The sequence below is a fragment of the Ruditapes philippinarum genome, unplaced genomic scaffold, assembly GCF_026571515.1.
Source record: "Ruditapes philippinarum isolate M1 unplaced genomic scaffold, ASM2657151v2 ctg1047_1_1_1_1, whole genome shotgun sequence".
NCBI lineage: Eukaryota > Metazoa > Mollusca > Bivalvia > Venerida > Veneridae > Ruditapes > Ruditapes philippinarum.
Window position 1 is genome coordinate 325,665 of NW_026859122.1, and position 13,517 is coordinate 339,181.

General features: G+C 32.4%; 1 protein-coding gene across 7 annotated transcripts; it reads right to left on the reverse strand.

The window, feature by feature from the left end:
- Positions 1-1,589: 1,589 nt before the first annotated feature.
- LOC132755331 (patched domain-containing protein 3-like) lies at positions 1,590-10,408 on the reverse strand. 7 transcript variants are annotated; one of them, XM_060746194.1, is made up of 10 exons: positions 10,365-10,408; positions 10,137-10,239; positions 9,364-9,596; positions 8,836-9,059; positions 8,384-8,543; positions 7,811-7,923; positions 4,346-4,524; positions 4,024-4,172; positions 3,557-3,757; positions 1,590-3,335 (listed from the first exon to the last, which is right to left on the reverse strand). In XM_060746194.1, exons 3-10 carry the CDS (start codon positions 9,551-9,553, stop codon positions 1,957-1,959), a joined length of 2,595 nt encoding a protein of 864 aa, XP_060602177.1. In that variant the 5' UTR covers positions 9,554-9,596; positions 10,137-10,239; positions 10,365-10,408; the 3' UTR covers positions 1,590-1,956. The 7 variants fall into 7 exon arrangements, with proteins under 7 accessions (XP_060602177.1, XP_060602174.1, XP_060602178.1 ...); XM_060746191.1 differs by having other exon boundaries at positions 9,364-9,604; positions 10,365-10,400; XM_060746195.1 differs by having other exon boundaries at positions 9,364-9,591; positions 10,365-10,382.
- Positions 10,409-13,517: the final 3,109 nt, after the last annotated feature.

Below are 13,517 nucleotides of genomic sequence, written 5' to 3' on the forward strand. Positions count from 1 at the left end.
AGTGCAAAAAAAATTGAAAAGCTTAAATGTATTTCTCATTATCTTTTGTATATACTGCAGTATATTTCTGGTTAAAGTTAACTTTCAAAGCAAGAATTTTAAAAGTGTGGAAGACTGTAATCTATCGAGACATACTAGAAATGTGCCGTCACGCCACGGATGCTCCCGCTTGCAGCCAAAATTTCAGATGATATGCATGTAATAATATTTAGTCCCAAATTTGTTTGCACAATCTATTTTTTTTTCATAATAAGTTCAAAGCCCTTCAACTTTTCAAAGTTCAAGGCCATGAAAGTATTCAGTTTTAACCTTTTGCGAATTGCATATTGCAAATTTGTAGCCGAGATAATGTAAGAGTGCGGAGATTGAATATTTCTAAAAAAATTTCCAACGTTCAAGAGAGATAACTTTGTTTAAAATAACCGAACCATGACCAAATTAAAACTTGGCCTACTTATTCCTAAGATGTATCTATATGTATGTCAAATTTGAGTTGAAAGTGTATAACTGCTTGGGAGATAATGAACGGAACAAAAAAAAATCCTTTTTTCGAAATTCAAGAGGGATAACTCTGTCAGAAATCATCAAACCATGACCAAATTCGAACTTGACCAGAGTATTCCAATGACATATCCATATATATCAAATTTGATATGAATATGTACAACTGTTGGGGAGATAATGAATGGAAATTGAAAATTTCTCCCTTTTTCAAACTTAAAGGGGCATATCTCAGCCAAAATTCATTGAACCATGACCAAATTCGAACTTGACCTGCACATTTTCATGGCATATCCATCTGTCAAATTCGAGTTGAATGTGTAATACCGTTGGGGAGATAATGAACGAAACTGAAAATTTCTTATTTTTTTCAAAGTGGAAGGGGCATAACTCTGCCAAAAAATCATTGAACAGACCAAATTTGAACTAGACCTGCGCATTCCTTTGACGTATCCATATATCAAATCTGATTTGAACGTGTACTACCGTCGGAGAGATAATGAAAGAAAACTGAAAATTTCATTAAGGGGCATAACTCTGCTAAAATTCATGCCCATGTAAACTGCATTTTCCTATGATGTATCCATATGTCAAATTTGAAATGAATGTGTGCAACCATTACCAAGATAATGAACGGAAACTGATGTCGACGGAAGGACGGATGGACGAAAAGGACGGACTTACGGAACACTATATGCACCAGCCATTTTTTGGCGCGGGCATAATAATATCTGACATTCAGTTTGGTTCTTGATTTAAATATTTCTTCAGAAAAAGTCGCAATATTTTAGGCCTTCCTAGCACCGTCTTCGTACACAGAAATCAATCTCAGATTTGAAGTACTAGTACTGTAGCTGTAGTGTGCTTTATATCCGCACGCTGGTACGTGACTTTAAAATAAATGACAATTCAACTTGAACTGAAGTAAAATAAATGTATAAACATTAAGTTGGTAAAAACGGATATACTGTTTGTTTTTAACTCAAGTTTCCTTCTCATATTACGTTGAAGTAAAGATGATGATTACCTCCTAGTATTTTTCCCGTTCATATTTGGTCAAAAGTCAGTAATGTATCGTAAACAAAGCATAAGATTAAAACATTTATTGAATAAAAAACAACAACAACATATCAAATCATAAATAACATGAAAACAACACATAACAAATGATATAAAACACAATTTTTTGTTATTTCACCATGTAAAATATAAAACGCAAATTATGCTATGATCAAAATAAAGATACATTTTAAAGAGAGTTTGTGTTAGTTAAAGCTGATGCTCTTCAATCATTTCACATCGTTGATTGTATTTTGTTAAAAGAGTCAGCTGATCGTCAATACGAATATTCATTTATTAAACAAAGCAAGTTTCTGTTTGAAAAGCAATACAATACATTTATTTTGAGTTAATGTATTTTGTTAAACTTTTAATAATAACACGTTTATCAACTTTTTATGATCTTTTGTCTCGCAGATTTGACATACTTTTTTCATTCTCTGCTACTGTATGTCTTAAAGGACCAATCCACGACAAAATAACAGGAAGTAGTAAAAGCGCATGCGTTATTCCGAAGAGCAAAACAAACGCCATTACAATTCCAAAAGTTCGAAATATATACGATTTTGCCCAAAACAATACGACGATTCCTAGCAGAGAAGATATTGCCCCGTGAAATATAGGAGCACCGGTTTTATCAATAGCACTTTTCACTCTTTCCCCGCGTTCCGTAGCCGTAGAAATCATATAACCATGACATATATGAGCTGTGAAATCTATGGAGAACCCTACAGACATTATCAAGTGTATCATTGTTATAGCACTAAGGGTAACATCAATGAAGAATAGATATCCGAAAACACCTACCATAATCATAGTAACAGCAACTGTAACAAACAAAATAAGGACGGGATGAGGCATAAATATGCAGGTAATTACAAAAACAGCAGCCAAGGCTATTCCTACAGACTGTAAACTCTGTCCTAAAATAGCAACATACTGTTCAAATGCTACAAAATACGGTGAAAATGAAAAACAGTTTATAGCAGCAGAATCTGCGATGTCACGTGACTCAAGCATCATCTTGCCTTCATCCTGGCTATCTTCAAGTTTAGCTGTAAGAACGTAAACACGTGAAGCAGTTATACTTTGATTTTGAGAATCAAACACGACATCATTCAAAAATCGGGAATACATAGGATTCTGTAAAAAGTCATACACACCGACAATAAAACTCTGTTCAGTTACATTAGAGTAAAAGTGTGAGTTTTTAAAAGACTTGAGCCAGTTAATTTCAAACGCACCGTCAAAATATTTGTTTGATTGTGCATCACTTATCAGTTTATTAACTAGAGCTTGTGTATTGTCGTGTGAATATTTATACGATCCTTGAATAACAAACGATACAGGTGACTGGCGAGGAAAATATTCTTCATTCCATTGTGAGTATTTATAGAAATAAGAATCTTCATTAACCAAATTTGTTAACAGTAACCCTTGCTTCAAATAAATGCATCCATAAATACCAGCTGCAAGATACCCAAGGAATAGTAAAATGATTATAATCTTAAATGGTGTTTTTAAGACAATTTTTGGAATTATCCAGCGTGGAAATCTATCAATGAATCCCTCAGCTTCATGCCTTCCTGTCGGTTGAGAACCACCACAGCATAGGATAGTCTTCGCTGACGCCCCACGACGTCGTAGTTCTTCTTTTGTATCTATCTTTCGACAAGTCATAAAATGCCGATTATCGTTGATCCTGCGTTCATTTATTGCAATACAAGATGCAAAGAATGTTAGATTGTTGAGATAACAAAAGACAACAGCTACACCTGCAATCCAATTGTACAGTAATTAAAAACAGGAAATGTCCAAGATGTTTATAAACAAGTTACATCTTGCATCTCGAGATATTGCTTTTATAAAAAAAACTAACTCGAACTTTTTTCACAATTACGATTGATTAAGGAAAGAAGAAAGTATACAATACATTGTAATTACCAAACGTTTAAACAAACCAAGTTAATATGCATGATAAAGCAAGCACACTTACTTGTATAGATACAGAAGTTTCTGACAGAAATAAATGTAGAACCAATACCAGCCGCGAATGCTATGACATCAGTCAGTGATGTAATTGAGATTCCGACTCCAGCAATACGTAATGTTTCAGCCATTCTTTCTTCCACTGAAATTTTACTCTGAGCCTCTGACAGTCCAGAGAGAAGTATGAACATGTCATCTATTCCAATACCTTAAAAAACAAAACTTAGACAATTTCACAGTACTGTCCGGGATTCAGGAGATTTTAATGAACAACGAAAGAACTGTTTTTCCAAAATCTATACTTATCTTTTTTTGAAACAAGCATAACATGATTCTATTACTTTTTTTTGCAAATAAAATAGAAGAGTAGGTTAAATTATTAGAATAATAATCGATCTATTTCAAAATAATATATAACAACCATGTCCCTTCATAAAATTTTTATATTTATCTGATAAAACTGCAATATTATACCAATTATAAGGAATGGTAAAACTCCAACTATGCTGACAAATTCAACTCCTACAGCTGCACACAGTCCAAAACCAGCAACGATAGCAAACCCTGCTGCAAATATGCCTGCAAAACCTAGCCACATTCTTTGTCCAACCTGGTCTGTGAATCTGTAAATTTGAAAACACTTATAAAATAATTATTGTCAATACTGATAATATAAATTATTTATTACTCCTCTGGTATTATCGTTTGGGTACTTTGTATACATGCATGGGGATTGTATAGAACGTTCTGTACATTTAAAAGTAAAACAATTATAATAATTCAAAACATATTTTACCTTCCCGATATTGTAGACACACATGCATACGTAATCATCAAAGTGAATGTGATGGAGAATAATGTTATATCTCCAGAAACATTTTTATCCAGTTCCTCATCACGTGACTTGAAATGACCATATGCAATGTCTAGTTTGTTTGATGAGTACTTTTCCATATAGGAATTGAAATTTTTTACCTGAAATATTACATTGATCTTATTCACTTTACATTTTAGTTATGTCTGAATTCAAAAATAAGGGAGCAGATATTATTATATTAAATAGCGTACACATTCCCGGAGGGTGGTAAAAGAAACCACATTTTCCAGTACATAACAAACTTAACTTTTGAAACATTTCAGGTAGCTTCAAAGCAATCTAAGAAAAAATGATGTTGTATATTTTACCTGATGTAATTAATCTAAACAGTCCATTATCAAAATGAAAGATCACACTTAAGTTTGATGTTTGAAATTTTTTTATACAATAATTATGTTTTGATACAAAACGACAAAAACAATTTTGTAATAGAATTATATTGTGGATCTGTAATTCTTTAACATACAGTCGGCAATAATCTAACAATCAGCATATAAGCGATTTAAATATAATGTGAAACAAGGTGGCGAAACCATTTTAGTTCTAAACAACATACACAGCGGACAATAATAAAACATTCCGTGCGCTTGTTACTTTTTAATACTTCATGGTTTTCCTTCAACTAAAGTGCCTAAACCCTCCAATTTGAAACCACATTCATTGGCTGCTAACTACTTTGTTTGAAGTCTTCCTAATTTTCTACAATATTTTTCACAACTGGTTCAGTCGATGGAAATTTAAACAAAGAGCACGGATTAATCGACTAAATCAGTTGGAAAAGTATTACGGAAACCGAGAGGAGCTTCGCAGAAAGTCAGTGTTTGCCAAGGAAAACGTTTTCTATGTTATACGTTTTATATGTAGAAAATCTATTAAGTATCTATTCAAAGATATTGACGAATTAGTTTAAACATATTTTATTCATCAATTTTTACAAGCATGTAACATTTTTACATCACAATATATATGGATTGGAAAACAAGCATAACACTTATATTAATTCCTTTCCATGATGGAGTTTCGTCTTTGTTATTTCACTTTATATGATCAGTGCATGTTTTTAAGTTCAAAATTGATCTAAATTTATAATTTTTCGGAAGGTTTTACTTGATTTTTTGTTTATTCATTTTCCCTTTTAATAAAAAAAAGAGAGAAGAAAATAAAAATAATAATAACAATAAAAAAAAAAGTTGTGTCACACAGTTTGTCATGGAAATACGATGTTTAAAACGCTGAGTCGGGAATTATGAATCGAAACGCTTTGATGCTTCAATGAAGCTCTGGACAAGTGTGAACAGATTCTGATTTATGTCCATACTTAGGCGATCATTGCCGAAAAGAAGATTATTAAGGGTTGGGGCACAGGGTAGGTCGTCAAAGAATTGCTGACGTATGATATGGTACTTAGGACAACTGAGCAGAAAGTGGGAAACAGTTTCTATGGCACCACATGTACACAAAGGAGACGAGATTAAGTTTCTCCTATGTAATTCGAAATTAAGAGAGCTGCATCCGAGTCTGAGACGTGTATGGTTTACTTGGTTTTTCCTGCTGCCAAAATTATACAGGTGTTTTTTCTTATTAGACGACATATTTCTGTAGTTGAGTTTGTGTTTGAAAGCACTTACTGTGGATGCATTTCTAATATTTCCAGGTAAAGAATTCCACTGGCGAATAGTATACGGAAGAAAAGAAGTAGCATATGATTGGGAGTTGCAGTGTATTAATGGGATATCGGTGTTAGAGCGAAGAGTGTAGGGTTGATTAAAATGTTCTGGTATCAGACCAGAGAGATAATCAGGAGCGAGACCATTTTTCATTATTAAGTAATTTAGCTCTTTGATGAAGTTTCCTACGTTTTCTTATTTGTTTTTTGACATCATTATTTATCCAAGGTACGTCATTTGGCCGGATAGTTACTATTCTGTTTGGGATGCTTTCAGATGCTGCGTTAAGAATGTTTTGGGCGATACAATCTGCAATATTATCTGTGTTTTGATCGTTGTCAATGAATGACCAGTCAATTGAACTAAGTTTTTCGTTATATTTTTGATACTCACCTTTATCGTAGATCCAAATTTTACGACGAAAACAGTTTTGTTGTGGTTTGGTAAAATTAAGTACTGACACTATTGGACAGTGAAACCTAACTAGGTCAGAGAGAAATGGGTCAGCAACAAAAGACGTGAGAACATGATGAGATTTTTAAGTGAATTAGAACTTTCTGTGTAATGCGTAGGAGAGTTTATTAGTTGTTCGCAATTTAAAGAATGTATAAGTCTTGTCATTTTGTTTGAAGGGTTGGCAAGTACGTTAATATTAAAGTCACCAGCTACTAAGATATTATCAACGTGTTGATTAAGTGCCTGATCAAGCAAGTATTCCATTTTTAACCATTGTGTATTATTTGAATTCGGAGGTCGATATATACCCCCAACAATTAATTTACGTTGACATATATGTATTTCAGTCCAGAGTGCTTCTACACCTTGCACTTGCAGATCTTTCCTTTCAATAGCGTGTAAAGAATCACGGACATAAATAGCTACACCACCGCCTATACGATCGATTCTGTCACAACGGAAGGGTTTACTAAAGTTAGGAATGTAAAGGTCTGTGTCTGTAACATTGTTAGACAGCCACGTTTCTGTGAAAATAAGGATGTCATAAGGTTGGGCCTCTACAGCTAAAATATCAATCTTTGGCTTCAGGCTTTGGATATTCAAATGCATGATGCTCAGACCTCGGTTAAGGAGAGAAGCATAAGATTCAATAGATGAATTTGAAGAGTTGAGTGTGTCAGCGATTACAGGAGGACCAGGATTAAGCTCTATATCGCCGGATTTGTTAATAAGAATCATAACTAAATATAAAGCTGTAATTAAAATGCAAGGGTTAATCGATATGGAAATGTCCAGAGGTATTAAGAAACGGCAACGGTATATGTAATAAGAGAGTGTCATTTTCGTTTCAATAAATAGGTAAGGGAGACGATTGGTTGCATTGTACAAAAAGCGTTCGATATCATGTCCGGAACATCAGCAATGAATCTCATTTCCATAGACAGACAAGTGTTTGACAAAAAAGAAAAGAAAACAATTAGAATGGTAATCAACATTGTAAATGATGATGGGAAATTAAGTAGAACATTGTGCGATGAGAACATTTTTGTAATATTTTACTGACAATATACGGTTGCTATGGAATTATTTACATAAGTCATGTGTTTGTTATCTATATATGGGTGTTGAAGGACTTGATAACGATTATCTCCATTATATTATATTGACGAATTGTCTACCAGATTTTCCGCCGTGCACTTTGTCCAATGGTCAGGTGGGTTGGCCACCCTGAAATTATTATTGATAAAGACCGTCTCATTACCCATTCAGTTGCCATGTCTTCATAAGTTGACCCATCAGTTCGAATCATAAAACTTATTTTGATGAACTTCACCCCAGTAAGGTGCCTTCCGGTAGTATCTAGAGTTACTTTATCTTTGACGAAAGAAAAAAGATACAAGGTCATTGTAGCAATAATGCCCTAACCCTTTACCTGCTGGAATTAAAAGTAATTAACCATTGTCACCAGCATAGAGTCAGACAGATCAGCCAGTACTTCTGACCAAGCTCTATACTGTTGCTGATGGTAGTTCATGTATTTTGATATCAAATCTCCCTAAATTGAAATGAACTAGTCATAATTGAAAGCTCGGCAAATCCATTAAATACATCCAGCAGGTTAATGGTTAACAAAATATGACAACTCTTTTTTACTTTCAATATTCTAAAATGCCTTACAATAATATCGCTTATTTAAAGTTTTTGTCAAAAGGCATTTGATATTTTATAATTAGATTTAACGCATTAAACATGATATTGACGCTTATAGTCGCTATTATAAAATTGCAATCAAAACATATACTGTATACATATGGACTATAAAATTAGAAAGTACCTGCTATATAAGATGCATAACTGACTGCACCCAGTTTGGGACTGGTAAAAATTGGGTATGTGACGTTTATCTTGTCAACAGCAGCAAGAAATTCAGGACTCCAAAACAAGTCACCCTCAACGGCACAGTTATTGTTAACATTAGCACAAAAATCTGAAAACTTCAAACAGTATGAACAATTTCTTTTAAATATGTTTTATCAATTCTAATTTACACTGCATATGCATAGAAATAAGTCTATAATGTTTAAAATTTAGGCATAAGTGTGTGTTTAAGACATGTAAGATTACTGATCAATTGTTTTGATAAGAAAGTGTGTAGACACTTGTACCAATTTTAGCATATCATTCAAAAGCATTTTTGTCTTTAGATAATTAAATATTTTGGATAATAAATTAGAATCTTAATGTTTTATAACTGATAAGATGAAAGAGAATCTCGGTAAATGATACCTTTATATTGGCGCCATTATATAACGCTGTTATATTGAGAACATGTTCAGCGATAGTTTTGACCTCTTCTAGCTCTGCCCTCTTTAACAGATTTCCAGACTTTGACATCACAATGATTCGTGCCCATTTTGCCTCCTCAGTTAGTTGTAGAGAATTGAAATGTGATCCACTTAGATCTGGAAACAATTCCTCTACCCTGTCTTTGTCTTTTCTAGCTTGGCTGCCTTCAAAGTATTTAATAACATAAAAAATGTTACAATATAAGTAAGAATGGAAAATGAAACATTTCAAAATGCAGTGTGTTAACTTACTAAATATTTTTTTACAAAATTTATATCTTTATTAGTATCAGAGTAAAATGCTAAACCAAAACTTTAATAGAATATACACATCATTGACTGCGGCTTATAATCTTTTACCAAACATATATAAAGAAAGACAAACATTATCAAATATTGGATGGAAGTTCTTGATTAGAATCTACTACATTGTTGAAAATAAGAATTGTTAAGAAGGTAAATTACAAACCTATAGGATAATAAACGTTGCCTGTGTCGATGTCAGATGTAAGATTGATCATTCCGACACCAAGGCCAGCATTTACTATCACGGAAATTATAAGGATTTTCCAGGCATGACGGGCAACAAAACGGCCGTAACTTGAAAACACACCTCCTATTTTGTCTTCCACATACTCGTAAATTTGGGCAAACTTCATTGCTTTATCCTAACACAACAAGGTATTACACACTGGTGCTAATCTAAAAAACTGATCCAATTCAAATATATATTCATATATTAACGGTTCTATTTAAAACTTTACTAAAAAAACTTAAATAAAATATCACAGTAGCAATTACAATATAATATAAATCTATTTATAAAAACAGCTTTTTATATTTTATGAGATACACATCATTTTAGTTACTTATTTAGTGGAAATGGTTGTTTTTTTTAAAGAGCCAACCAGTTCATGGTAAAATTAACTATACAATCACAAAATATACTCACACGGAAATGAACGTGTATTTGGTGACTGGGAAATTTATCCACTACTTAAAGCAAACTGTAGGTTTGAATGTCCTGATTATTATGAAAGTTTAATTATCATATTTGCCAATATTTAACATTTACGTTAACGCTCTGTTTGTATAACACGTACTATTTTGACGTCACGTCTAAATATTTGAATATGCACGGTTGTGCCTTTTCGTTTCTATGGAAGCGGAAAACCACATGGGTACAAATTAAAATTAAAATATTACATTAATTTCTGACAGGTAACAAGCTATTCTACTCACATATTATCTGTCCTCTCACAACCGTAATGCTTTATTAATTATCCTTATTATTATTTCCCAACTTCACGATGGTTTAAATCTTCCAATTCAAAGACAGCTGGAACTAAAGCAAAACATATTTTAAAAAATATTAGCAAAAAACATAGTTCTTTTTAAAGAATTAAGTTTGATCATGTTTAAACTTATTTAAATATAAAGCTGAATAATTAGATAAAATCACTCGCGTACTTGGTACAAACTTCCTGTTTTCGATTGTGTTTTTGAAAAATCTATGGTGGATAAAGCCCATACGAAAGTATCAAAAAGTACAAAATGATGTGTATAAGGACTTAATGAACTCCATTATCAGCTTGGATATTTTTTTATTAGATAGCCATTCATGTTAAGTGCAGTCTTATCAATTGCATGCACATTCATACACCGTTATCAAGTGTTATGTTATGGTTCTGCAAGGCAACCTTGGCGGTCTGTTATAGGAGTGTATTTATGGTCGTTATAAATTACGTTGATTTCCGAGAAACCACGCCATTTTTAAGTTTCTTATCTGCGGTAATATCTGAATAATTGATTTGCACGTTTATCGCAACGGGTGGCGTGATTCAGATCCATGGAACAAGAGGGGGTTTCTTTATCTGTCTATTTTTAAATCATAGATGACAAGAAATGTTTAATTATCACATATTTATGATACTAGGCAATTCATGTACTGCACAATGCAGTAAAATGTACTAGACGACTAAAAAAATCACTAAATAAAAAATACATGAAAAAAATAATAATAAAGATACAATGCATACCATCATGTGTTGTAGCGAGAAGTTGCATGTATATTCTAATATAAAGCTAAAGTTTCTTTTTTAAATCATATGCATGCATTTGGACCATTCTAACTATTGACGTTTTTTACTGGACCTTAGTAATAAAAAGCATGTCATCAATAGCTTGAAACCATTTTCAAACGTCCAAATGCTTCGCCGTTTTTACATGAAACCCAAATAAGACATTGTTATCTTTGTGTCTTACTGAAGTAAAACTGAATTACTGAAAATTCTTAACAATGACAAGTGATTCATAGTTTGTAATTGAGTGTCTGTTTTTGAATACATTGTACTGATATTTGTAGAAGATACCTACACCATATGATCAGAGCGACGTTCACAGACGCAACCAAGACCAAAACCAGTCATGTTGGATCACTAGGAAGGATTGTTTTCATTTCACTTTACTCAGAAATATTCATGACTGGTCATAAGATTTCATGGTTCTATGTTTTCTAAAAAGTACATGTAATTAGGTTTTGACGTACTTTTTAAATAACGACTTATCAAAATTCTTATCATGCGATTTAACAGTTTAAGTATATCGAACGAAAATGTCGGAGTTTCTCTAGAGAAAATGTTCTGGGCCCCTTACGGCCTCGATCATTTTCTTTACGGTAATACCTTCGATGTTGCCCTAGGCCATAATTTTTCCACATAACAGTCTCATCGCTATACCATAACAATTATTACTTGAAAATTAATGAATATAATCATCCTTTTTACGGTAACACAAAATAAATATTGAAAAGGACATAATGAACACATCAATGTAAAAATAAGATAGATGTATTAAGTCATTCTCATAAACCTTTAACGTTTGTGATAATTATTAGCTTATTAGCCCGTACAATACATGTATACTTATATACTACACGAAGATTCTTTTGCAATATTGTACCACCAAAAACAACTGCACTTGATATTTTCTTTTGATGTCAAGTGATTAAGTTCGAGGAAAAATTAAACAATTTAAAGTCTTTGTCAATATTAAGAGGATATTTTTTCGTCTGAGTGAAATATGGAATATATTTTCACGAAACATGGTAAAATACCACATATTTTCACGAGCCGGGACGGCGAGTGAAAATATGTGGCATTTTATCATGCTCAGTGAAAATATATACTATATTTCACGAAAAACGAAAAAATATCCTTTTTATTTAATTTCATTATCAAAGAAAATTGTTACGAATCCCCTTGCTTGCTACGCAACTGCAATTGTACAACGTGCAGTGATATAGATGCGCCTTGTTTTGCACACGATGTTTGGCGCTACATTGTGACGTCACGCAAACGTCTGTACAGCGTTAATGACTGAATTAAAGATATTGGTGATCGGATTTATTTTCTTAGTTGGACCATTTTCTATCATTCTAGATAGTTTTCAAAACAAAGTTCAACAAAAAATTGTTTTTTATTTATCAGATTTTTAAAACAAAATGGCGAAAGTAGTCCCTAAAATATAATGAAATTTGACTCCGCCCACTTTCATGTTTATATTTCATATTTATTAAAAAAAAAGAAATTTATTTTACTGATATAGCACCATATTTTATGGGTAAAATTAAATAAAGTAGTATATATTGTCTTTCTCCCCCTCCTCCCCGAATTTTTGGCGACTTCAAAAGCCTATGTAATTTATAAACAATGACGTGACACCAATCCTCTTCAAACCTTGGTTTATGTTTTATAAAAGTATGGCCATATATTTCCATTAAATTTATATCAATGTTATTCTCATTTTATACGATAATTATACCATTATTCGGATCACAAGAAATGAAGTAGTTTAATGTTTAAAGATTTCAGTTGAATTAAGATGGTTGTTTGGGTTAAACAACAATCTTGAGAACTAAAATAGGAAAAAGCTATGCAAATGTTTCCTCTGTATTGTTAAATTAAAGCTTTGTATTTCAAGCATCAACGGCTACATTGTTATATGTCAAGGTTATAGTAATTAAAACTGTTTTATCGCAAATTCATAAAAATATTTATGACAGAAATCAGCAAAATATTACTTTATGAAATGCTTTTTCCCTCTCTTGTGTCTTTTCCCTTTAGTTTTAAATACTTTTAAATGCAAACATTAAAAAAAAGGAATCAATACCAGCCATGTAATTTATGTTTTTCTTGCCACTGGGAATTTGTGATACTTAACTGTTAATATAAGTATAATAAATTTTTCCTATATGAAAAAAAACTGTACTGTTATATATCAATACAGTCTTCAAATCCTCATTGAAAGTGTTCTGAATATAGTGAGTTAATAAGAATAAAGAAAAACTCCCAAACCATGCGATAACATCTCTTAATAATAACTTATAATAAGCTATTACCGATTTCAAACTTGTAAACCCGGCAATTTAAAATAACCCGCGGTGGTGGTGGTGGTAGTAGTTTACCTTACCCTCTGAATCATGGCCGTACGGCTAAATACACTCGTACAATATGTTTGTCGAGCTTGATGCTCTTTCATCACAAGGTTTAGACAAGTTTACTTTGTTGTAAATTTCCATGTATTCTTGAGACAATGCAAAACATTGAGTTTATGTACACATTA

Bases quoted from the DNA above. Each gene is read 5' to 3' on its own strand.
- LOC132755331 (XM_060746194.1), bottom strand. From the start codon at position 9,553: ATGAAGTTTGCCCAAATTTACGAGTATGTGGAAGACAAAATAGGAGGT. The intron at 7,924-8,383 runs GTACTTTCTAAT...CTTTCGTCAAAG, and splicing joins TTATGCATCTTATATAGCAG to ATAAAGTAACTCTAGATACT. The intron at 3,758-4,023 runs GTATAATATTGC...TTGTTTTTTAAG, and splicing joins TTTACCATTCCTTATAATTG to GTATTGGAATAGATGACATG.